Genomic DNA, 27,276 nt, shown 5'->3' with positions numbered 1-27,276 from the left:
TGTGTAATTTTTCCTATGTGTTCGCTTACAAATGTATTTTTTAAATTGTTAAATTACTTAGATGTAGATGGAGGAGACATGGACCTGTGCCTAGATGACGGTGGCCGTCCTTCGCCTACAGGGAACTTGGAGGTGAATGGTACGTCAGTTAGTTATGTGTAACACATATTTGTATTTGATGTCATCTCATCTCGTGATATCTAACTGTATTCAATTTCAAAGTGGACAAGTAATTTTTTTTGTTTTCCAGCTAGAATGGGAAGGCAGCGACGAACAGAGTGCACATGACGACAACGAGGCAGAGGAGGCGGAAAAGCAGAAGGTGAATGGTACGTGCGTAATTTTTGTATTTTATGTCATCTCATCTCGTGATATGCAAATGTATTCAACTTCACTCGTTCAATAATTTTTTCTTTGTTTTCGAGTATTTGGGGAAGGAAGAGACGAACGGAGCCGGCACGACGACGACCATGCAGACGACGGTGAAATGTAGGAGGTGAACGGCACGTGCGTAATTTTTTTCAACTTCTGTCATTTCATCTCGTCATATGCATATGTATTTAAATTCACTCCTTCATTAATATTTTCTTTGTCTTCCAAGTAAACGGGGAAGGTGGAGAGGAACGGAGCCCACAGGACGATGATCGTGCAGAGGAAGGTGACATGCAGTAGGTGAATGGTATGTGCGTAATTTTTTCCAACTTCTGTGATTTGGGTTCTATTACCAATCACTTCCCCCCTACGCAAATGATAATTCATATATTGTGTTTGTCCATTTCACCCAATTTACTTTCAACTAGACCTAGGAGAGACCGTCTCCACCCTCCCTAGCGACGAGAATGAGGAAAGCTCATCAACCTATAACATCACGGAGGTGGACGGTACGTGCCTATTTTCCTTGAATAATCTGATTCCATGAATATGTGGCCTCCTGCACACATAATTGTTTCACAAAAATGCTGAAATTGTTTATATGAGCGCTGCCACAGAGTTGCCGGCACAGGTGACCATACCAAAAAATGGAGGCAATGTGGCCAGCACAAACAGGCGGCGATTGACTCGTGTTCGACGTCCTGCACCACCTACTCGGACTTCATACACGAGGGAAAGGGCAAAGAGAGTAAAGAAATAAGTGAGTTCAAGTTGTTTGGTAAGGTGTGTTGTAGTAGTAGATACGTTCTTTGTAACGAGTACATGCTTTTAATTTGGTTTATTTTATGGACGGATACGTTTGCTCAGCCATTTGTTACACGTTAAACTGTCTTATGTAGAGTACATATCATTTTGAGATAATAAATGTTTAGTGCAAACATGAGATGGTATTGTCGGTCAATTTTGTGTCTACGCATTGACGAAATAATGCATGTATTGTTCATAAAATATACTACATGTTAAACTGTCTTATGTAGAGTACATATCGTTTTGGGATATTAGATGTTTAGTGCAAGCATGGGATGATATTATCGGTCTATTTTGTGTGTATGCATTGACAAAATAATGCATGTATTGTTCTAGGAAATGTGAAACGGTAGATCAACATCACAACTAAAATGAATGGATCGCATGCACGTTTCGTACTCCATGGGTGAGTAAATTTTTTGGTTTTTACGTTGATTGGAAGGATAGTTACGAACATTCTCTGTTGTGTCATTTCACTGTAGCAGACACCTGATGCAGGTAGGCAGCAAATTCATTCTGAGGGCTGATTTTTGAGTTCATCATGTGCATTCATCGAGGTGTGATGACGAATTTTTGCAAAACGATGAAGAGTAAAAAAAAAATGAAGGCTGAGTCTAAATCAACAGGTGTAGTGAGTAGCACCAAAAAACAGCCAAATGGATCCAAACCTGGGTTTATGCGTGAAGGTGCAACTGTGGAGACTATTACCCCTATTCCATATGATGTGGTTAATGATCTCAATGGGGGTAATGAGATTACTTAAATTTCATATTGGGATATGGTTAAGTGGAACGGACATTGAGACAGGACATTTGTTTGTACCCTAATTAAATTGAAGTAGTAGTATTTTGTATTTTAATTTCATTGGAGTTGAAGGTGTTATACCTGCACAAATGAATCATGGTATGTAATGATTTTGTGTGTAATGGAGCGTGGTCGAAGGATCGAGAACAATGATTATTGTCAAATTCGAATTACCGTAGTATGAATAATTCGTTTTTATCTTTGCTACGTTGGCCCCAACATTAAAACCAATGTATATTTTTTTCAACATGCGTTTTAATATAAATTTGTTTGTTCGTACAAATTAAAGTTTATTTGAGAAATGGCATGTTGTGTCACCCAATGTTCATCTTCATTGGCAGGGACATTAATTTTATCAATTTTTAATACAACTCATATGATTTAGAATGTACAAAATTGTATTCAATTATGACTAAGAACTACAAAAATTCAGTAAAGTAATTTAACTTCCAAATTGATTGCCAATCCAACTACAGGAATGTGGCCATTGCAGGTCTTGTACATGAGTACAATTTACTCATAATTCTCACCATTTATGGACTGCATTAAAGTACACTTACACCCTTAACCATCACACCAATGGTCAATCAAGTGTTAAATAGAAATGAAATGGTGGTTGGTTGTTAAATTGCTTTAAATGTCCTCAAATACCTCCAGTATAAAGCATGGCTTGCACTCTTCAAGTGAGATATATGAGACTCTTTGTGAGGCATCTTGTAGCAGGAATGTATCACAGTATTTGAAATCTGTTTCTTCATATGAAAACAATGGCATCATCCACGGAAAGCAATTCACTATTGGCAGTTGAGGAGCCTTTGTCGAATGTCCCATCATAATTTCTTCGTACGATGAGGAAGTGAGTTCAAATGGTGGTAGGAGAACCATCACTGTCATTCCCTTTCCGAACCTGGACGAAGTTGCAAGTGATGCAGGTGAGTCTTCGACAAATGTGCTTGAATGGGTCGTCTTATTTATGGATGCAGACGAAGTTGAATGTCATGAGGATGGGGGGCAGGGTTGCGTTCCATCGCCTAAGGTAATTGTCATTAGCTACGATAATGACGGTGGGGAAGAAGGTTCAAGTGTTAGCTTTGAGTGAAGAGTCCAGCTTCATTGCGTGTGTGGGTTTCTACGTAGGTATGTATAGTACTTTTTTGTAAGGGATGGATTTTGTTACGTATGTACCAATTCTGTAGTATGTAGGAAACTCCCGTGGGCAAGTTATGTGTATTTTGTATTATGTTAAACAGAGCATCGAACAACTGTTGAGAATGGCAGGCACCATCTGTCGGGAACGACAGGTGAACTATCGGGGTTTACTGGCAAATTGTCTATGTATGTAATATGAATATTCATATGACATGTATTTTGGGTGAACAAACACAACCTCATGTGTACAGTCAACGTACTTTGTGAACAATGCGGACAGTGTTATGTGCAAAAAGTCATGTATTCGTAATATGCATTTGAAAGGAAACATGTATAATGGTTGAACATTTCGTATTCCGTACATTCAATTTACATGTGTCAACAATGCCAACAATGTTATGCACAACAAAATTTTCTTTTGGTTCGAGGCTGTTATGCTGTACGTTGTGCCTATTTGCGTACTGTAATTGTGAACAAAAAAAGAGTAATGTTTATACGTAAGAGAATGAAAACAATAATACAATATTTACATTGTCATATACAAACAACATCGGGGGAGCACTTCACTTACAACTTCAATCACTCACGTGCAAAATGCTACTTACATCGGACGTGGTACAGTGTGGTTCGAACATGTGGTCCGGTTATAACTAAATCCATCGCAGCGAGTGCATTTTCTGAGCCGTGTGGTAGGTGGTCTACCTGGAGGACGACGTACACTGGGGGGCATAATAAGAGTACCTGTAATTTTAGCTGGAACATTCCAGTCCACTTCACGTAAAATAGGATATATAGCTTCTCTATAGGCACCCTTCCAATACTCAGATGTGTAATACAGTGAGCAGAGATCATACAATGACTTATCTCTCAAACAAGCAGCACGGGTTGCGTGAACGCACGATATACGATTCAGTTGGAACTCACGACAAGTGCACGTATTTTCAAAGAAGTCTATGATATCCGTGTCATTGGATATTTCAACTTGTGTTAAGTTATTTGTCAAGCCATGCGCTCGCAGCCTAGGACCTGCTTCGAACGTCGTCCATAACTCATTCTCCATCATTGGTGACAGAACTGTACTGCATGCGATTACACTCGCTCGACGTTCATAAAACCACTTCTGCATAGTACGCCGAATGTGTTCCACTAAGCACGTGATAGGTAACGAACGGACATGTTTCAACATTGAGTTCAAAGATTCTGCATCGTTGTTGGTCAAAATGTTGTACCGTTGGTCAACAAATAGTGCCCGTGACCAAAATGGGAAACCTGCTCGCTCTAAGTACGCGTACGCTTTTACACTTACCCTATGAAGCTATCTCATAAGTCTTTCAAACTCTTCGGTCCGGTAAGTTCTTGCGGCTCTTTTGAATAGAAATATTGAACTTGCGTTGTTGTACCGTTGGATTAAATTCTTTTCCATATGTCAGACACAGCACCCGTGGTGAGTCCGAAGAAATAGGTGGGCAATGGCGTTTTCAATACTATTTTTCCTGTCCGAAACAAACACCAATTCGTCCGAGTCACCTATAAGATCTTTCAAATTTGATAAAAATCATATCCACGATCTATTCGTTTTGGCATCAACGATCCCCCACGCTAACAGATAAATCTGTTGTTGGCGTCTTAGGCAGTTGCCAGTAGAAGGGTACCTTTGTACGGACCTTTCAAGTGACTATCGTCAACACAAATAACGGGCCTCAGGTAGTGCAGGTAACCCCGAATGCTTACACCGAAATCTAGGAAAAGGTAGAGAAACCTGTTACGAGAATATACTTCGATGTGTGTTATTGTCCCCGAGTTACTCTCTTCTAGGACATGACAGTAGGAAGAAAGTTTTTGAAAGCTATCACCCGGTGTACCATGTAGCATATGTAAAGCAACGACCTTTCCCCTACGTGCTTGATGGTAACTAATTTTTACACCAAACTCATGTTTCATGTCACGAGCAATTGCGGTATGATCATACGATCCGTACGTATTATCCAATTTCGCCATAATTTGCTCGGTAATTACGGAACTAATGGCATGTCGATGTGCATTACGGCGATAATCTATGGAACATGTGTGCACATTGTTGAATTTGCAGATCATGAAGATGGCGGACTGCTTGACACTCGAAACACGTAACATCCACTTGCAATTATTGTCCGCACATACAATGGTTAACATTTTTAGGCTTGACCTGCTAACCTAAAATTGAAACTTCTCTCGCAAAGCAAGTAGACGAATTCTCGAGTACAACTCTTTCTTGGTAAGAAATATTTACCTTTCGATAAGATCCAACTTATTCATAGTGAAAATCCAGTCGCATGTATCTGGACTTTTGGAATGTGATAATAGTTTTTCGTCATCGTCAGCCATATTTCCAGTATATATACCATGTAAGGGATCGTCGAACATCTCATCTAATGGTGCAGGCCCAACATCAAAATTGGAGTATCCGCTGTATTATTGTTTGGGACACTGTGCTGATGATTGAGCTCGTCATCCTGTACGGTTTGGTGATCTTTCGCTGCGGTGAACAATTGTTGGCTGTAATTTGTATCCCTCTCCATTTCAACACTTGGCAGGCCGGTTTTCAAAGTCGTAATGCAGAGGGCAGTTTCCTTATGAACTAATATGTACCAATTTACGTCTTCATCTTCAAGTATTTCGATCGGCGGTATATTCATGTTCGAAACTTTGAACTTCAATTTCATTTTTGTGCGCGGATCGAAAACACCAAGTTTCTCGTTCAACTGTAACAATAGCCCCAGTAGTGTAATACTGCTTAGCACTAAAATGGAAGTGTTTTTGTCCCTAATCCACTTCCATTCGTCATTCATGTGAACAAATTTTCTCCCGTGCGACACGATGAATCTTAAATTATTGTTTATTCCTAAAATGTTGGGATTGCAATGATAAGAATTATGCGCAATCAAAATGTCGAGTATATAATAGCATGGAAATGACACGTTCCAATATATAAATCTATGCAATACTACAAGGTCAAATTAAGGGTGTCAAGAATTTTCAATTGTCCAATTCGACAGTTTAGTTATCTATCCCGATAGTTTATAAATATTGGGTATGACAGTTCAAATGTCGATCTCGACAGTTGCAAAATGTCGAGTTCGACAATTCAAGCGTCGGAATTGCCGAGAAGCTTGAAATGTGTTTAGTAGCATTAATACTTATAATCATTTTTCAACTACAACAACTACAACATCACAACCTATTTCCAGAAATAAATGACTGAATGCTTCATTAAATATGAAAAACTTCACATTTTTCAAAATATTTTTGGTATGTTTTTCCTTCAAAAATATTAAAAAAAAAAAGACCATCGTGATTAATAGTAGTGATTATCATGTTGTTTTTAACATTCTAAAAAAAAGTAAACTATTATATAGAAATATAAACAATTAGTAATAACTGACCTTTTAAGAAAGATGAAGAAGATGGATAAAGTAATATCTTTTTGAGAAAGAAGAAAACGGATGAAGAAGATGAATGAAATAAGGGTTTGTTTGACAAGAAATTTATTTTTTAATGTTAACTAGGGTTTTGAAGGATTTTATATTCATTTTTTATTAACTAAATTCGTATTTTACAATATAATATTCATATATTCAATGATTATAATATACAAATTAAACAATCAAATCACAACATTAATTGTTTTGAAAAACAATCATGAATGAGCATTAAATGCTCCAAAAAATGTCAAATTAAGGATAATTTAGAAATTTGACAACAAAAAAGTAATATTTTTGTACAAATCGTGTGCACATCAAAAATTTTTGTGCATTTTCAAAAAAAGTGACATTTTGATAAATTTCCCTAATTTAATTAGCTAGACTGTTCTTAGAAGAATAACAATAGAGAATGATTATAATCAACGTTGAACCAACTTATTTTCTATAAAAAAAAATTTTAAATTAAACATATCATTGAATCATATCGTCGTGAAGACACAAACTGCTGCCTAGATGGATTAAGGAATACAATCATACCAGATATGATCACCATCTAATATAGCTAATGATGCACGGAACTAGTACACAATTTACTTTAGACAAAATCACTTACATATGCCGTAAAATAAGAGCATTAGCTACAAGTTACGCCCAAACTTATGCTTTTGCATATTAATCTTATCCGAGGGGACATTCTAAATCGTAATAATTTTTTTTTGAAGGGCAAAAAGCTTGTCATCAAACTTACCAAGTCATTTAAAATAATGAAGAGTCCCAAGAATCGATTATACACGTTATGCAATTATTGATTAATTAGTATTATATACATGAATCTATGCTAGAGGAAATAGGGAAGAAGATTTGTCTCCCTGAAGGTAAACATTAATAGAGACAACATAAATATTTTTCAGGCGTGAGTCAATAATTCACTATTTCATACGAAGAGATCTTATAATTATTGAGGTTTAAGGTTTTTTGGTGTGTTTTATTTCTTCCTGGAGAAAGCCTTTATATAGGCAGATTACATAACACAGATCCTATATCAAAGGAATACATCAAGGTAGATATCTCTCTCATATAGGAAGATATACTCCTCTCCATACAAATTACCTATAATTTAGCCAATCACATGCTAACACTCCCTCTCAAGTTGGCGCATAGATGTCTTCTAAGCCTAACTTGTCCAGAGATTTATGAAGAATTTCAGTAGAAACTGCATGAGTTAGAATGTCTGCTAGCTGCTCACTTGATCGAATGAAAGGAATGTCCACCAACTTTAGATTCAGCTTCTCTTTGATGAAGTGTCGATCTACCTCAATGTGTTTAGTTCGATCATGTTGTATCGGATTATTAGCTATTTCCCGAGCTGCTTGGTTGTCACAGTATAATAGCATAGGTTCCTTTGGCTTGAAACCTATTTCAATAAGCAAGATCCTAAGCCATAAAAGTTCACATATCCCAAGAACCATGCCTCTATATTCTGCTTCTGCTGAAGATCTTGCTGTTACATTTTGTTTTTTACTTCTCCATGTGACAAGATTTCCAGCAACAAATGTAAAGTAGCCAGAGGTGGACCTTCGGTCAGTGATGTTTCCAGCCCAATCCGCATCGGTAAATCCTTTCACTTTCATATGTCCATGTCTCTTGAATGTCAGTCCTTTCCCTGGAGCTCCCTTTAGGTAACTCAAAATTCTCATTACAGCAGCCATATGATCTTCACTTGGAGCATGCATAAACTGACTTACCACACTAATGGCATAGGCAATGTCTGGACGTGTGTGGGACAAGTAAATTAATCTTCCTACCAATCATTAGTATCTTTCCTCGTTGGTTGGTACTTGTTCTGGGTAAATGGAAAGGCGATGATTCTGAACAATAGGAGTCTCTGTTGGTTTACATTCCAGCATACCGGTTTCGGATAAGAGATCTAGTATATACTTTCGTTGTGACAAATATATACCATCCTTGGACCTTGCAACTTCAATCCCCAAAAAATATTTCAGTCCTCCTAAATCTTTCATTTCAAATTCAGAAGACAAGCATTCTTGTAGCCTTTTCATTTCATCTGTGTCATCACCAGTTACGATCATATCGTCTACATAGATAATGAGCAATGTAACTCTACCATTCTTACGTTTGATAAATAGAGTGTGATCTGAGTCGCCTTGGTGATAGCCAATTTTTTTCATAGCATCTGTGAACCTCCCAAACCATGCCCTTGGCGATTGTTTCAAGCCATGCAATGCTTTCCGCAATCTGCAAACTTTTCCACTAGAATGTGGAGTATTGAATCCAGGTGGGAGATGCATATACACTTCCTCTTCCAAATCTCCATGAAGGAATGCGTTCTTTACATCAAATTGTTTCAAAGGCCAATTAAAATTCGCTGCCAAGGATAATAAGACTCTGATGGTGTTCATTTTGGCAACTGGAGCAAAAGTTTCTTGATAGTCAATGCCGAATGACTGAGTATATCCCTTTGCTACTAACCTCGCCTTGTACCGATCAATTGTCCCATCTGCTTTGTGCTTGAGGGTGAATATCCATTTACAACCCACTGGATTTTTTTTTGAAGGAAGTGACACAACATTCCATGTGCCATTTTTTTGTAGTGCATCCATTTCAACTTGCATTGCCTCTGCCCATTTTGGATTTTTTAGAGCTTCCTCAACCTTTGTAGGTATTTTTATATTCTCCATCTCATTTACAAATGCTTGGTGTTTTGGTGACAACCTATGTGTAGAGACATACTGTGTGATTGCATATCTCACTTTTCCATCCGGAGAGTACCTATCAGGTGGTTTTCCACGGTTTTGTCTGGGAGGCAAAGAATAAGATGGAGCAGATAATAAAGGAAGGGAAAAAACTCTTTCAGGTGTATTTACCTCAGGAATATCCATTTGGCCTTGGACGTGTACTTGAGGAGAGGAAGGGACTGCTTCATCATGGTCATCTTGTTGTTCACTAGATTCAACAGAAATATGTTCAGAGTTATGTACCATATCGGGCTTCAGGCTGTATCTGGGTCTTGGTTTTGAGCTCCTTCTGAACAAGATAACTCGATGTTTTGTGGAAGATCAATCCAGTTGTAAGCCTCACATTGCGGCTCCCCCCGAGGACTAGAGGTGGAGTGATCTGTATGGAAAAAATATTCTGTTTCGAAGAAGGTAACATCCATGCTAACATACATGTGGTGAGTCGAAGGATGATAACATCTGTATCCCTTTTGATGAGGATGGACACCGAGAAACACACAGCGCACTGCACAAGGATCCAATTTGGTGCGTTGATCTTTTTGTAGGTGAACATATGCTACACATCCAAATACACGTGGATCTAAGTGTAGCAAGGATGGAGTCTGAACATGTTGAGTAAATACGTGTAGGGGAGTGCGAAACGAGAGGACTCGTGATGGCATCCGGTTCATGAGATAAACTGCATAGGTTACAGCATCAGCCCAATAATTTTGAGGAACACTAGCACCAATAAGAAGAGCTCTAGTGGTTTCAAGTATATGCCTGTTTTTACGCTCTGCAACACCATTTTGTTGTGGAGTACGTGGGCAGGTAGTCTCATGGAGAATACCATTGTTTTGAAAAAAAAATGGAGAGTTCAGAGTTAAGGTATTCTCCACCATTGTCTGATCGAATGACTTTAATTGAAAGGGAGTACTGGGTGCGAACCATTTGATAAAAAATTGGGAATATATTCCGCACATCACTCTTGTATCGCATAGTATATAGCCAAGTCATTCTGGTGCAATCGTCTACAAAGGTAATAAACCACCGAATTCCAGATTGAGTAGTAATTGGTGCAGGTCCCCAAACATCAGAGTGGATCAATTCAAATGGAGCTATTCTTTTATTAATACTTGAAGTGTATGAAGCACAATGGCTCTTAGCCAAAATGCAAATATTACACTTAAGAGAAGATTCTGAAACATCACCAAATAAAGATGGGAATAATTTTTTTTAAATAACCAAAGGAGGCGTGTCCAAGTCGATGATGCCACAACCAGATATTCTTTAAATTATTATGAGTCTGGCTCTGAACTTGATGAACATGACCTGAAGCAACATCATCTACATAGTATAGCCCCCTCCTCTTAGTACCACGCCCAATAATCGCCTGAGTTTGGATATCCTGAAGTAGGCAAAAAGTGGGAAACATTAATACAACACAATCTAACTGTTCCGTAATCTGACTAACTGATAATAAATGATTTGATAGTACAGGAACAAGTAAGCAATTATGTAGTGAAAGAGTGGGGTTAAGGGCTATAGATCCTGCTCCAATTACTGGAAGAGGCTCTCCATTGGCTGTCATGACGCTATTCTTGGAGGGATAAGTCATGTGTTGAAATAGAGTTTTGTCGTAAGTCATATGGTCTGTGGCACCCGAGTCAATGATCCAGCTTGTATCATGAGCCACAGATGCACAAAAAACCATGCCAGTGTTACCTGAGGTAGTGGTAGAGTCATTCAAGGACATGTGGTTGACTAAAGAGAGTAATTCACCCGGTTCAGTATGGTCATTTTGACCTGTTGCCATAGCAGCCATTCCAGGGACAGTATCCATTGAATTTGCTACCTTTGCTTGGCCTGGACGCTTATTGTTTCGTGCTTTATTTTGCTTTCGTTTTTCTAGAAACCAGTCAGGATAGCCATGAATTTCAAAACAAGTATCTTTGGTTTGGCGAGTACCATTGCAATGACTGCAATGCAACTCATCTTTTTCTGCATCCTCAACAGCTCGAAGAGTGCGATAGTTAGACGAGGTGGTTTTGGAGACCATTGCCATGGACGAACCTTCACCAGTATCCCTTTTTCCAAGCATGGTGACTTGACGTTGAGCCTCTCGTCGAATAGTATTGAAGCATTCTTCAATACCTGGGACAGGTTTCATTCGGAGAAGATCACTTCGGACAGAATCAGACACCTCATCTAATCCTGCAAGAAAGTCATACATCCGATCTTTCTGAGTTTCTTCTTGTCTAGTTCAGAGATCTGTGGCGCATACCATTTGAATTGGGTGTTGCTTATCGATTTCTTGCGAAACACTGTTGAGTTCAGCATAATAAATGTTGACTGGACGTCCATTATGCTTTGTCCTCGTGGCCTTGCAGCGTAGTTCATAATATTGGGATTCATCAGCCCCATCATAGAAAGTTTGGGTGATACTATCCTAGATTTCCTTGGCTGTTGGAAGATCAATAAACAAGCCAAGGAGATTTGGTTCCATGGTTTTCAACAACCATCCTCGCACAATTGCATCCTCAGTGCACCACTTTGAGTAACCAGGATCTTTCTCATCTACTTTTGGGGTCTGTCCATTCAAATAGCCAAGTTTATTTAATCCTGCAGCATGAACTTCAATCATTCGTGACCAGATTTTGAAGTTTGTATCGTTCAATCTAAAACCAAATGGTAAGCTGTTGAGATTGGGTAATTCAATTGGGTTGGGAGTTTGGTTCATAGTGACAATATCAGTATTTCTGTCATCCATGGTTGGTCCCTTGTTTCAGGACCAATTCTGAATGAGGAATTCGGTTAGCCTATAGTGGCGGCTTAGGGTTTATAAAAGAAGTTTGGGATACGCTCTGATACCATGTTGAGGTTTAAGGTTTTTTGGTGTGTTTTATTTCTTCCTGAAGAAAGCCTTTATAGAGGTAGATTACATAACACATATCCTATATCAAAGGAATACATCAAGGTATATCAATCATTTCTCCTATAATATCTCTCTCTCATACAGGAAGATATACTCCTTTCCATACAAATTACCTATAATTTAGCCAATCACATGCTAACAATAATAAGACTCATTTAAGATGGGTGCAAAAGATGGATAGATCGAGTATACCAAACTATAACAAATATAATGTGTAGATGAAATCTAAGCCCTTGTTTGAGTTCTATTTTGAGAGGAAAAATACATTTTTGAATGGTGATTTTTGGATTACATGTAGTTAAAAATGAAGAAAAAAAATTTGATTTACGTGTAATATTATTTTATTGGAGAATGTGTGGTTGAAAATGAGTTTTAAAAAAAATGAATTTTTGATAAAATGGGATTCAAACATAGGGTAAGCTCGAAATTTTAGGCGTAATTAATATATTAGAACCTTAAAAATTAATTTAATTGGCGTATGAAACAAAAGAACATTGGAAAGAATGGGGAGGGCAGAGATTCCAGTTGTTTAATGGACGAAAGGGACCAATGCCTTTTTCTGCCAACCTTCCATCCCGCACCTCAAACTTCAGTTTATAGTATAAATGTGTGTCAGGGCACGTGGCTCCGGCACAATGAAAGCTAAGAATAGAATCGACGAACTCATTGGTTAACTACAACATCAACAATGAATTGATAGAATTAGAAAAGATTTCGAACTTCCTAAGTTCTATTTTTAGTATTCTTTAAAATTTACAAATTTTTTGATCCCTTTTTGCTTTTGGGGTTTAGTTACATCATCATAACGAATTATCGAAACCAAATTTTTTTGAAATTTCATGATAAGTACAAAATCCAACATCACTTCCTATTGCAATTTGGTATTAAATTTATAATGATGAGTATATCGGAATGATAATACATCCATAGGATCTCTATACCAATATATCATCGACAAAAGATATTTGAGATGTATTAGAGAACAAATACAAAGTCGAAGAAGAAGGTGCAAAGAAATTCTTGATATTGAGGTATTTCGATTTTAAATTTATTGAAAACATTCATGTTCTCCCCCAAGTGCATAAATTATAGCTACTCGTCAACAAACTCAAGGCGGTCAAGATTGAACTTCCATAATCTTTCTAATTGGGAGTAATTATTGCTAAACTCTTGAGAACTTGGCAAGGATATCAAAAGAAGATTATTCATAGTTTGGAAGTTTACTCATTGGAACAAGTTTAGAGACATCTTTGAATTGAAAAAGAATCGAGAGTAAGATATAAAAGTGAAAACTCTTATGAAGACACTCCAAAGGCCAATGTCGTGGAAAAGACCTAGCCATCCAACAAATCAAACAAGAGGAAACCTTGTAAAAACTTTAACAAGTTTAAAAAGAAGCCCAAGAGATATTGTTTTGTATGTGAAAAATCCCGAACATTTTGTAAAGTATTATCGACACAGATAACAAAACAATAAAGAGGGCAAAGTGAACTCCATTGATTAAGACTATTGCTACCTTGAGCGAAATAAATGCTATTAAGGAAAAAGTTCTCGATTGGTGGTATGATACATGTGCAACTATACATGTATCATATCATGAATCAAATAGAGAGCAAGAGAAGGTCACTCCAAAGTAATTGAAACAGGAAATGTTGATATTACACTACAAAAAAAAATTGGGTCTAGTGACCAAAAATGTTAGTCGTTACGTTAGTCGCTGAAGGTCTTTTTTTGGTCGCTAAAGGACTCTAGCAACCAAATATTTGTGGTCGTTGACTGGTCGATAATAGACTGTCGGTGAAGCTCTTCAGCAACCAATAAAGTGTGGTCGCTGCATATATACCTTACAGCGACCAATAATTGGTTGCTGAAAGGTTCAATCGTGGTGGCTATTAAAGGTGAAAATACTTACAGCGACCACTGGTTTGGTCGCTAAAAGATTCAATCGTGGTGGTTGTTCAAGGTGAAAAGTGTTGGTCGCTAATACAAGACCTCCAGCGACCAAGTAATTGTGGTCACTATATATATCGCACAGCGACCAAACCGTGGTCGGTAAAAGGTTCAAGGTAATGTAATGCAACTAGCGACCAAACCATGGTCGGTAAAGGAAACCAATTTTGCAGTTGATAATATTTTAAAATTGGTTAATTTACACTCATTTCAACCAATCTTTGGTTGGTGAACATTAATCTTTTAATAGCCAATATTATTTGTGGAGCTAATATTTTGTCTATTGTTTCAATTTTCAATATTCACAAAGACAGTTGAAATTAGCTATTTTAAGAATCAGGAAAAATTAAAATTAACAAGAAACCTTTCGCTACAGAAATAAGATTGTATTGCACATATAACAAGTACTAATAGTCAATACATAACCCCAAATGTCTAATATTTTACCACAAAAAAATAAATTCTAACTTCAACCTAGAATGAGTTGTGAACCTATTTACATCAGATTGAGCAATAAAGGGTGTTGAGACATGAATGTGTAATTCATTGGAGTGTTGTCCTTGCCCATGAGGAGATGGGCTTCCATTTGCTGCAGTTTGGATGAATAGCAAGTGACATGTGCTTCGACTTTTTTTTTTTTATGACATCTGTATGAGCATTTAGAGAAGGATGAACACGGTATCTTGCATGAACGTTACCCTCTTGACCTGACAACATAGTTAATTAGAGTAACAACATGAAATCCAACCTTGGGAGCTAACCTTAATGTGAACGATAACAATCTCTGGAAAATTAAATTTAAACACAAAAACTGTAGCAAATCGTTAGTTTTTTCAGGAAGACTATATTTCAACCTATAAGTAAAGTTTAAAGCATCTCAAGTAAGTTGTAAAACACCTTCCCTTGATTAGCTGCAATTGACATAATTAAATGCCATATTGAACATTAAAATTCTCCTGACCAAGTAAATACACAACTACTAAGCTGGTACTACATCAAAAATGATGACACAAGTAACATTTTCAATAGTTAAATCAAGATATAAGTTCAGGAGTGTAGAGGACAGGCTTCTTGATAAAGTTCTGGACCTTGAGCTTGCACTATGAGCTGAAAGAAAAGCTTTACGTCATAGCATTGCACTAGCTTGAACACAAGTAATGAATTACTATGTGGATTTTTAAGATTTACCTATCGTAAATCATACTTAAACTACCATTTGAAAGCATTTAAAATGTCTATTATACCAGATGTATAATTTGGAGCCAGTAAATGTATGGATTAACATTAATATCAAATTTACCTGATCTTAATCTCTTGAACATTTTTATCCAAGATGGAGTACAGCATTGTATAATTTTTTGAGTCAAACACATTGTATATGCTGACACCAAAAGAAAACATACATATATCAACAAACTACAGCACTCTTGTGACAACACATTGTAAGTTTTTAAGATTTACCTATCTTGTGCAGAGTAAGTAAAAACCTTCCCATTTGCATCATCAAACTCAACAAAACCTGGCCATTTTGACGATTCTGTCTCAAAGAGAGGAAAACCAGCATTTGGTTTGCCCCTTCGTAGGCATCTGAAATAGTATGCGACATGCATAAGAAAAATGGTGCAAAAATGAATTGAAATCATTTAAATGATGCAAAACCCATACTCAATTCTTGTGGTACTACATATCAAGGAACTAAAATTATCTAAAGCATAAAGTGAAAAGGTGATGAGTGAATCATTATTTTTATTGTAGAATAACATCATAATTACTTCATCATGACTGAAATTAAAAAGGCATATCCTTTCATAAGTCACTGCATCCAAGAAATACACAAGTCCCATTTCAATGCCAAGATCTGAAAAGAAAAATATTGATTAAATCCCCTTAACCAAACAAAGAATTAATCATTTAACCAAACAAGAAAATAAGAACAGTAAGAACCATACACCGGCAGAGCCAACCGACTTCACTCATAAGAAATCATTTAAGCCCCATTTCAAACCATACCCAGTAAATGACACAAATGGCTTATAAACAAAATGGAAGAAAAATGAGATAAAGGGCAGCATTATTTAGGAATGCTTCCCAAACATGGTTTCAATTTATAAATGAAACCACAAATCATTTCTATATATTATAAATAAAACCATTTATAAATGATTTCCAAACATGCTTTCAATTCTAAACTTAACCTTAACAGTAGCATTTCTTGTAGGCTGGGGAAGTCTAACCTTTCTTTTCTCTCTATTATTTGCAAGAACTTAACTAAATGGCTTATGTAAACAAGGGCACACCATCTCTTACGTGACTTAAGGAAAACAACTACACTAAGAATATGACTGATCTCTACAATATAGATTCCAATGCTGTCATAATTAATTCTTAACTTGATAAACGAGTAAGATTAAATATGACAAATAATTGAAAACTAATTTTTACACTATAATAATGACTTAGCTGATGTTCCCAGATATATACAATGCATTTTACTAGTCTTGCAGCTGCAATTCAGAAACTTTCTGAAAATTTGAGATCTGTAGCGATAGAAGTTAACAATCAAAAATCACCAAGGCAAAATTGGAGTATATTGGGGACATATAAAAGAAAATTAACATTACTAAACTAGATTTTACACATTCTATTTCATACTCATAAAAGTCATCAATACCTATAGGAAATTATGTTCATCAATTTTTTGGCAAGCTGGATAGAAGAAATTACAAAATCCCATAATTACCGAAAATTCAATGCAACAAGACGAATACACCACAGAGGAAAATAGATAGAAATCTATAATTGTTTTGCATATTTTTTCAGTGTAAAATATATAAACCATAGAAGACTCACAATTATGCCCCTGTGAATTTATTGCAACCAATCAAATAATCTTCATACAAAGTGAATACACGTAATATATGTATTGATCAGTGATTTACTGTAAGAGAGGAAGAGATAAACGGTTTACTCATTGTTCTTGTGTCTCGACTGAACGAGACGAAAATGTGAAGGAGGAACTGATTAGGGTTTTAGTTACTAGGTTTATATGGTGTAACGGAATTAGGCCAGGCCTTGTAGCCTCATCTTTGTGGTTAAAAATTTGGAGAATTCCACAAATAGCACTAAATTTAGACAAATACCTTTATGACAGTGTTTTTTTTTTTTTTTTTAGAGTTTCACTTTTTTGCTATTTTCCGTGAATACGATCTTGAAGATAAAGAGCTTGTTTGGGAAAGATTCAAACAAGATAGATAGACATGGATTGCCCATCATTAGAATATGAATTTTAATTTTAATTTTAGTTTATTCTTGTTTTTTTCTTTAATTGTATTAGATCTTATTGTAAAGGAAGTAGTACTTCCACTTTTATTGCTTCACATTTGTTCTTTAACATTTACTTTTATTGTAAGGGAAGTAGTCTTCTCCATTTACTACTTTAATTATTTTCATATGTAACCACGGTATCCTTCGTTACAAGTAAGGGCAAATTAATAAAATTTCGAAGGTACCATCCTCCTTTAATTTTTTTTTAAAAAAAAAGTGTTCAATGGAAATCTCTTGGGAAAATCAAGCATTAAAAATGTTTATGAGTCCGAAAAAACTTAATATGAGAAATTTATTGGAAATGGCTATTCAAATGAAGGAATGGTCGAATTGTGTACTATTGACAATATTATTAATAATAAAGTTGATTTTGTTTATTTGGTTGATTCTATTACATTATGGCATGCAAGATAGGTCACGTAGGTGCTAGTACCATGAAAATGATATTTAAATTGTGACATGATTTCATATGATGTAAAAATACATATAAATGTAAAACATGTGTAAAATTTAAAATTGTTAAAAAGCCTTATTAAATTGTAAATAGGACTTTTCATATTTTAGAAAATATTCATTCGGATATGCGTGAACTAAATGGTATTTTAATTAGAGGTGGAAATAGATATTTCATTACTTTTATTGATGATTACTTTAGTTATACTTATATTTATTTTATGAAACATAAATATGAAGCATTTGTTATGTTTAAAATTTATAAAAATGAAAGCAAACCATATTGATTAATGAATTTAGAAACCAATGTGATAATTGAATCAAATAACGTGGAGCTCTTTGAGAATTCGCTATTTTTGAAAAATGAATTAAGGGAAATTCACAAAGAGATTTCGAGCCCTACTGGAACACAAGATGGAATATCTTTTAAAGATATTAATGAATCTAAATCTCGAATAAGCAAAAGAACTCCAATAGAGAAAACTTTGGAATCGGATGAAATGAATTCTCAACTGATTTTAATTTACTTAGTAGAGAAAAATGAGAATAATGTTATAAGAACAATACATTTTGTTTTGCATTTGAAAACTAATCTTAAGACCTATAGTGAAGCTATTACTTCTCGTGATAATATCTTTTGAAAAGATACAATTAGAGATGAGATCTATTCAATTAAGTCAAACAATGAGTGAGAGCTTGTCGATTTACCACCCGGGTCTAAATCCCTTCGTTGTAAATTGGTGTTTAGAAGAAAATGTAATTAAATGGTTCTCTCAATACATTTAAAGCTAGATTAGTAGCTAAAAGTTATAAACATAAGGAAGGAATAGAATATTTCGATGCATATGTACCAATAGTTAGCATAACATCAATTAGGATATTATTCGCATTAGCGTCCATATATGACTTGCATGTTCATCAAATAAATATCAAAACGACATTCTTATATGAGAATCTCAATCAAGAGGTTTATATGGAATAACATGAAGGGGTTTGTTATACGCATAAATGAAAACAAGGTATGCAAGCTAGTAAAATCATTATATGATTTTAAACAAGCACCTAAGAAGTGACACGAAAATTTTGACTTAGCAAATATTTCATTTGGGTTTATACATAATAGTGTAGATAAGTGTTTGTATTAAAAGTATGTGATAAATCTATTATATTTATTTGCATACACGTTGATGATATGTTAATTTTGAGTAATCACATAGATGAAATAAAAGAAACAAAGGGATATCTGGTGCGGAATCATTATGAAAATCTTATAATAAGAATTATGTAATAAATAAAATGATAGTTTAACAATTACATCATGTATATATTGAATAATAATTTATTGCTATTATAAAAGTATATAATGCCTCTATATTTATAGGCAAAATTATTCCCTACTTCTCCTAATACTAGGAAACTAATAAAATTCTAATTTAAAAGAAATTAAAAATCCTATTTTAAACTAAAAATAAGAATAAAAAGATAAACTTACATCTAGATATCTTATTATAGTTATCTAACTTTTATCCTATTTACAATAAGATTGTCCTATATCAATATCTTTCCACATTTAAGATGAAAGATCTTGGACAAATAGATTCTATATTAGATATCAAAGTCATTAAGAATAGTGGGGGTTACTATTTGAATCAATCACGTTACATAGAAAATGCGACAAATAAGTTCAAATATTTGAATATAAAATAGTATAAAGTACCCCTCTTGATCCAAGTTCTAAGCTTATAATGAATGATGTAAGAGCAATAGTTTAATTGGAATATGCAAGTGCTATATGGAGTCTAATGTATGCATTTCAATGGATAAGACAGAACATAGCATTTGCGATTAGTAAACTTAGTAAGTTTACTAGTAACCCGAGTAAAGAACGTTGAAAGGCTATTGGGAGAGTTCTTAAGTTCCCAGCTATATTAGAAGAATTTACTTATGCTAGTTAGATATCTAGTACTAGTGAAAGTAAATCTACTTCGTGTTGAATATTTACTCTTGGAGGATAGGCAATTTCTTGAAAGTCTAAGAAAGAAACATGCATAACACATTCAGACATGGAATCTAAATTCATGCAATTATCAGATACTAGGAAAGAAACTGCGTGGCTTAAAAATATACTATATGAGATACCTTTGGGATCATATATGATAGTCAAACCACATTAACAAAGGCATACGATGAGGTATACAGTGAGAAGTCTAGACATATGAATCTAAAACATGACTATGTAAGAAAATTAATTAAAGTCAATGACAGTAACCCTACCATCGTTACCGAAACAGTAATCCACGTATTCAAATGGTAATAACGACAAGTCATTAGATAAGTGGATAGTTTCAACATTATAAATTCACCCTATCCTAATTATATGAAGTTGATTGTTACTTAAAGGAGGTTTGGGCTTTGAAGTTCTTAATGGAGTTCAGCATTAAGTTCAAGTATCTTTAAAAGTAATAAGACACTGGAAAAACTTTACCTAGATGAACTTCAAGGTGGTGTCGCCTTAATAAAGAGTTGGAGTTTCTCTCTTAAAAGTCCAATGAATAGGATGAGCACAAGGCCATATTAGCGCTAAACGAGTTTAATGAACTTGTGAAAATATGGCATTTGTGCGTGTGTTTTCACCCATATTATCATAAGGAATAACTCATTTAAAGATATCATGCTATCTTTAATTTCGATCATGCTTAGTGAAAATTACTTTATGATTAGATTCAAATTAAAAGATATCTAATCCATATGCATAAATGTTGCTTCTTTGAATAGAGGTATCATTATATAGTTGAACAACTAAAGAATTATTGTAATTTAGTGTTCAATTTATAATAATGAATATATTGGAGTGATAATACATCCATATAGGTATGTAGATTAAGTATAAAAATATTGAAAACAAAACAAGAAGAAAAAAGGAGTCGCTTTCAATAACCTGAGGCCAAAACTTTGGCTTGGGCGATCGCCTAGACCAATTTTTTGACTGTTGAGTTTGAAATTTCTAGTTAGTTTTTTGCCCATTTTCATGAAAAATCCATCTATGCATAAACTGTTGACGAATTTTGGTGATGTACGATTGAGAATCTAAACAACTATTACACTACCAACACTTGAAATCATTCCATTGATAGAGTCTTACAAAAAGTTTCTTTACGTATTCGGCCCTTTGAGTGATCTTCAAGTTTTAAGGAGAAAATACAAATGGTTGTGTCTTTCTGCTTCTAAGTCTTGTTAAATCCTACAAATCATTTGTCGTGAGTCCTTTTAAACATAATAAACAATCATAGAGGGGACAAATTTAATTGCAAGACAGGGATTACGCATTTAAGTCAATTTTCGACATTTCTCGTTTCTTTGATTTCTTTTCTCCATTCCTTTATTAGGATCAAAATTTTCCAACGCATACTTCATTTGCTTACATTACTGTCTCATAATTTGTCCCCAACTTTTCTATTTTTCATTGCCTAAGGAGTAGTGCATTCATGCACGACACATAATACACACACGTATACATACATATATCTATGTATGTAAGTATGTACCATGTATCTAAAGACTCTGAATAATATATATGTTCGCTTTTAGCCCTCGTTTGGTCCCCATTATTTCAAATTATAATTTTTTTCTCTTATTTTCAATCACACAATCTTTCATAAAATAATATTACACGTAAATTGAAATTTTTTCTTTCATTTTAACCACACATTCTCAAAAAAAAAAAAAAAAATCCTATTCCTAAAATTATCGTAAACAGCTGCATAATTTTCAAATCTTACAACAGTACAGTTTCTTGTTAATGAACGGTCAAATACTGTTATGTCCTATCAAATCTCCTTGTGCAATAGGAGGGTAGAAATCAAAGCATTCAACACATGTATAGTACATTTAACTTGAATCTGCAGTATATCTTGTCGAGATCAGTGTATCAAACATACTATCACGGCTTGTAGTATTGAAAATTGAAGATGACTTTACGATGCAAATTTTTCAATATTGTTTAATACTGCATGGTCCATCGTAGAAAACATGACATCAAAGTCTAGCTTTTTTTATCATCATGCATTTATGTCTGACCGTCACTCTGTGACTCAATTGACAGATAGAAAAGTAAAAGTCATTGATATTAAGCATCACTTTCTGCTGATGTAATGTATTTCCAACTGCATATCCTATTAGGAAGCAGTATTTATCGTAGCAAAAAATAGAAACTTACCATGGACTGATAAAAGTGCACTTGAGAATTCAACTAGTCCTTTTAACTACTGTCACAAATTTGTACCCATCATACGTCAGTCATTGAGCTGATTAATTATGAACAGTATATATAAAGTACAAACTCAGAAGAGACTGTATTTATGCACTAGCATTTTTACTTTTCATTACCAGACCCTTTTTGGAATTGCAATTGAGCCCTTGTTTGATGGGATTATAATTAGATTTTTAGTAAATTTTGATAAAAGTTGATAAAATATATGGTCAAAAAATTAAAAATTTCATGAAATATGTGGTCAAAATTAATTGTTGACTTCGATTTAAATTAAAAATAGAATTTTAATCCATACCAAATGAGGGGTGAATAATTTGATCCCATGTTTAGGTCATTTCAAGGGTGGTTATTTTTTTTTATTATTATTTTTTTTTTAAACTTTGATATTGTCATTCTTGTCTACGAACAAGATTGATTAGTTTCTTTTGTGCCTATAGTCGGAAGTCTGCACTACGATTACATTCATTTCGTTTAATATAAAAAAATACTAAGTATAGTGGTTGAATTGTACATGTATCTAACATTTAATCTAAGAAATAAAATCCATTTTATTCGTAAGGGGGTGTTAAAGCCAAGATTTTTTTAATGGTGTGATTCGAAATTTGATAAGAAGAAGAATTGTTAATTACTAGTGGATAGTTTGTATGTATCAAGCGCACATTAGATGATAAAGGGCATTCTTTGGTCAAGAAAGGAAACTACATACCAGTGAGATAGGAAAAATCATATGAATTTTCTATTCTATTGCTCGTCCCATTTATATAGTAAATACTATATATCATAGATAACGCATTTGTGAACTGTGAAATGTAGTGAACCCTATATTGAGATTGACTAGTTTTGGCAATATATTAAAGTTTAGCATAGATGAAAATTGATATGGTACGTATACTGCAAGCATTACTAATAATTTGGGGTATATACGTTATCTTTTAAGTTTGAATGAAGCGCTCATCAATCTATCGAAACCCTAATTCTATCTACATCAGTTGAGTAATAAGACGATTTTAGTATGTAAATATATCCTTGTAAATATCTCACGAAATTGTAAAGGTGTGAACTTGAGTGTCAAAAGGCCATCGTTTGTTTTGCCCCCTAAACTTCCATTATCAAACAAACTTGTGCGGGATTTTTAAGGTGTAACAAGCTAATCTTAGCACCCCTAACATATACAAGGAGAAAGAAAAATACCTAATTGTTTCATGTATTCTTTTTGTTGAATAAGGAAATAAGCGTGATTACATAAGGTTCATTTAGGACAATGCTAAAACGAAGTTCAAATTCACACACTCACATGTGTGTGTGTGTGTAGGTTATTAAATACTGAATTTGGGAGAGAGCATGTATGAAAGGTGGAATTATAAGTGTTAATGTAATATCAAATGACCGGTGCAATAAATTTTAAGATTCACATTTTCAAACGAAGTAGGACATAGAACATGTATGAAAGGGATTGGTCATTTTATAAAGGGAGTAAAGAGATGTTAGTCAGAGGGACTAAAATCAATTCAGTGTGAAGGAAAAAAGGGCTAAAAAATGGAAGAACAATTCAATCCTTTAGCTGTTAATCATCTTCTTCAACACACTCTAAGGAACTTATGCATTCATGAAAATTCACAATGGGTTTATGCAGTTTTTTGGAGGATTTTACCAAGAAATTACCCCCCTCCAAAGTAAAAAATACTGCTCAATTTTCATCAAATTCTTGCATATTATGAAATATCGAAAAGTTTCCATTTAAATCTTCGAAAAAGCCAGTTAGATCCAATGCAATCTGTAAACAATTCATCTTCTTTTTTTCTATATTTTCTAGGTGGGATGGCCAAGGAGGATATGACAGATCGAGAGGCAACAGGAGGAACTGGTATTTTATATATATACATGGGTCTTTATATGAGTACTAAATTATGCAAATTCGCTTATTTTTTGTTGAATTATTTATGCCGAAGATGTAATGTTCAGGATATTGGTCTGGGAAGATGGTTTCTGCAATTTTGCTGCTTCAACATCTGAGATTAATCCTAGTGAATGTCCTGCCGGCTCCTCGGTTTACGAGTATCAACACTATCAGGGACTGCAGCCTGAGCTGTTCTTCAAGATGTCCCATGAAATCTACAATTATGGTGAAGGGTAAGGAGAAATCAAGAAAATCCTTCTTATATTTACCATTTTTATTGGATGAATTCAGTAGCAATGATACAAACAAGCTGATCCTTTTTTTTATTTTTTTATTTTTATGAAGTTTAATTGGAAAAGTGGCAGCAGATCATAGCCATAAATGGATCTATAAAGAACCAAATGATCAAGAAATTAACTTCTTATCTGCATGGCATAACTCTGCTGATTCTGTAAGAAATTAGTCAATTCAATTCATTAGTCCATGATTTCATGTTGTAAGAAATAAGAATATATTCATTTTATATATTGCTCGTTTTCTTAATTATTAATATTCACTTATTTGATTAATCAACAGTATCCCAGGACTTGGGAAGCTCAGTTTCAGTCTGGTATAAAGGTATTACATCAAAGAAACATCGTCTGATAACATGCTTGTGTTAAATGTGGCATTAATTTGTAATCTTAGGAAATAAATAAGGTTACATGCACTTGAAGAAAATGTATCAAGAAAATACATGATACACTTGAATAAAATGTATCAGGAAAATACATGATACAAATTCATGAATTATTAGGTATCCATTTATATTCCCATGTCTCTAGAGTTATCCATGTGGTCTTATAAATAGAGGTCATTCTTGTAGTCTCATTAAAAAGAAAAAAAAAAACATTATTGAGTGTGCTGTAGCAACTCAAAAACTATCAATAAAAATTCAAGTTTTTCTTCAACACTTCGTTTCCGCACTAACAAATTTGGTATCAGAGCCATAACTTGTGATTGCATTTTTTCATGGCTTTCATACAAACAGTTTCGTTGTTTACATATTCTTCCAGTCAAGTCTCAATCTTCGAAGGCGAGCATTATGAACACTGGAGCATCCAAATGCAAACTTTCTTCATCTCCTTAGATCTTTGGGATGTCATTGACGATGAGGAGTACGAAGAACCATCCGAAGACAATGAAGATTACGAAAAATTTCAAAAAGAATTTAAAAGAAAAGATGCAATGGCTCTCCGCTATATTCAACAAGGAGTCGGAAAATCAATTTTCCCTTGTATCTTTGGTGTTAAAAAAGCCAAAGATGCTTGGGAAATATTGATGCAAGAATTTCAAGGAACGGAGAAAACGATCGCCTTGAAACTTCAATCCTTATGGAGAGACTTTGATAATCTCCAAATAGAAGAACGAGAATCGGTTCGTGTTTTTTCTTCACGAGTAGCCGAGACAGTAAATCAAATCAAAAGTTGTGGTGACACAATTACAGATAAAAGAGTCGTGGAGAAAATGTTAAGATGCCTTCCTCCAAAGTTTGACCATGGTGCAGCCGCAATTGAAGAATCGAAAGACTTGTCCAAAATGACCATTTATGAGTTAACCGGGTCACTTCTTGCCCATGAGCAAAGGATCAATCGTTCGAGTAACCAATCTACTACCGAACAAGCTTTCCAATCAAAGCAAACATCAAAAGGAGGATCGAACAACTATGGAGAACACAACAGAAGCTCAAATCAAACAAAACAAAAAGATAGCTATTGGAAGAAGGGTGACAAGCAAAGCAAATGGAAAGGCAAGCAAACACAAATTTCTGGTGGTAACAATCCAACTTGCATAATTTGCAAAAAAAATGAATCATGAATCAAAGGAGTGCTACTTTAGATGCAAAAGGTGCAAGATCCCCAATCATTCTCAAAGGGATTGTTGGTTTCAAAATAAAGAGATGACAGAAAGAAAAAGTGCAGCAAACTTTTCTCAAGAGAATGAACAGGAAATTCTGTTTTATTCTCAAAATTATGAAAATGGAGCTCAAAGCCCTTGGTATTTGGATAGCGGTTGTAGCAATCACATGACGGGGAATCGCGACATCTTTGTGGACCTTAATCCAAATATTACTTCACAAGTAATTCTTGGCGATGGAACATATAGAGATGCGATAGGAAAAGGCACCATTGCTGTCCAAATTAAAGAAGGTAACAAGAAACTCATCACAGATGTTCTTAATGTTCCCAATCTTTCTCATAATCTCCTAAGTGTTGGACAACTTATTCAAAGTGACTTCTCTGTCCACTTTGATAATGGTGCATGTAAAGTTTTTGACAAAAAGAAAAATATTTGTGTGGCAAATATTGAAATGAAGAATAAGACATTTCCTCTTATGATGCCACTAAATGAGAATTGTGCACTCAAGGCAAGAGACGAAGAGTTGACGTATTTGTGGCATTTACGATATGGTCATCTTCATGAAAGAGGCCTTCGTTTACTCCAAATGAAAAACATGGTGACGGGACTTCCTAACATCCAACACATAGACAAAATGTGCGAAGGATGCATCTATGGGAAATTGCACAAGTTGTCGTTTCCAAAAACTTCATGGAGAACGAAAGCACCACTTGAGCTTGTGCACTCGAATATTTGTGGGCCAATTCAAACTCCCACTTTTGGAAACAAGAGATATTTTATTCTCTTTGTTGATGACTTCACAAGAATGATATGGATTTTCTTCCTCAGTCAAAAATCTGAGGCATATTCCACATTTCTTCAATTCAAAGCTCAAGCAGAAAGGCAAAGTGGTTTTTTGATAAAAACTTTAAGGATCGATCGTGGAGGTGAATATCTCTATAATCCTTTCATGGAATACTGCAGAAAAAATGGCATCAAAAGACAATTAACTGTGAGTCGAACTCCGCAACAAAACGGCGTGGCCGAAAGAAAAAATCGCACAATTGTTGAAATGGCAAGAAGCATGCTAAAGGGCAAAGGACTTCCAAATCTGTATTGGGCAGAAGCTGTAAATACGGCAGTATACATTCTCAATCGGTCTCCAACAAAGGCTGTACGGAATAAAACTCCATACGAAGCTTGGAACAAAAAGAAGCCAATGGTTGATCACTTCAAAATAT

The 27,276-nt window shown here is 34.8% G+C and overlaps 3 protein-coding genes across 3 annotated transcripts; 2 read left to right on the top strand and 1 right to left on the bottom strand.

The window, feature by feature from the left end:
- Positions 1-3,496: 3,496 nt before the first annotated feature.
- On the bottom strand, positions 3,497-4,258 carry LOC111404449. The gene is made up of 2 exons (XM_023033256.1): positions 3,738-4,258; positions 3,497-3,593 (listed from the first exon to the last, which is right to left on the bottom strand). Exons 1-2 carry the CDS (start codon positions 4,256-4,258, stop codon positions 3,497-3,499), a joined length of 618 nt encoding a protein of 205 aa, XP_022889024.1.
- Positions 4,259-23,730: 19,472 nt separating this feature from the next.
- On the top strand, positions 23,731-24,807 carry LOC111404886 (protein RICE SALT SENSITIVE 3-like). The gene is made up of 5 exons (XM_023033616.1): positions 23,731-23,933; positions 24,074-24,124; positions 24,223-24,390; positions 24,503-24,608; positions 24,734-24,807. Exons 1-5 carry the CDS (start codon positions 23,797-23,799, stop codon positions 24,800-24,802), a joined length of 531 nt encoding a protein of 176 aa, XP_022889384.1. The 5' UTR covers positions 23,731-23,796; the 3' UTR covers positions 24,803-24,807.
- Positions 24,808-25,261: 454 nt separating this feature from the next.
- LOC111404448 lies at positions 25,262-26,014 on the top strand. Its single transcript, XM_023033255.1, has one exon. It carries the CDS (start codon positions 25,262-25,264, stop codon positions 26,012-26,014), a length of 753 nt encoding a protein of 250 aa, XP_022889023.1.
- The last annotated feature ends 1,262 nt before the right edge of the window (positions 26,015-27,276 follow it).

The sequence above is a fragment of the Olea europaea genome, chromosome 11 (genome assembly GCF_002742605.1).
Source record: "Olea europaea var. sylvestris chromosome 11, O_europaea_v1, whole genome shotgun sequence".
Taxonomy (NCBI): domain Eukaryota; kingdom Viridiplantae; phylum Streptophyta; class Magnoliopsida; order Lamiales; family Oleaceae; genus Olea; species Olea europaea.
The sequence above is the reverse complement of the archived record's forward strand: the minus strand, read 5'-3'. Positions and strand labels throughout refer to the sequence as shown.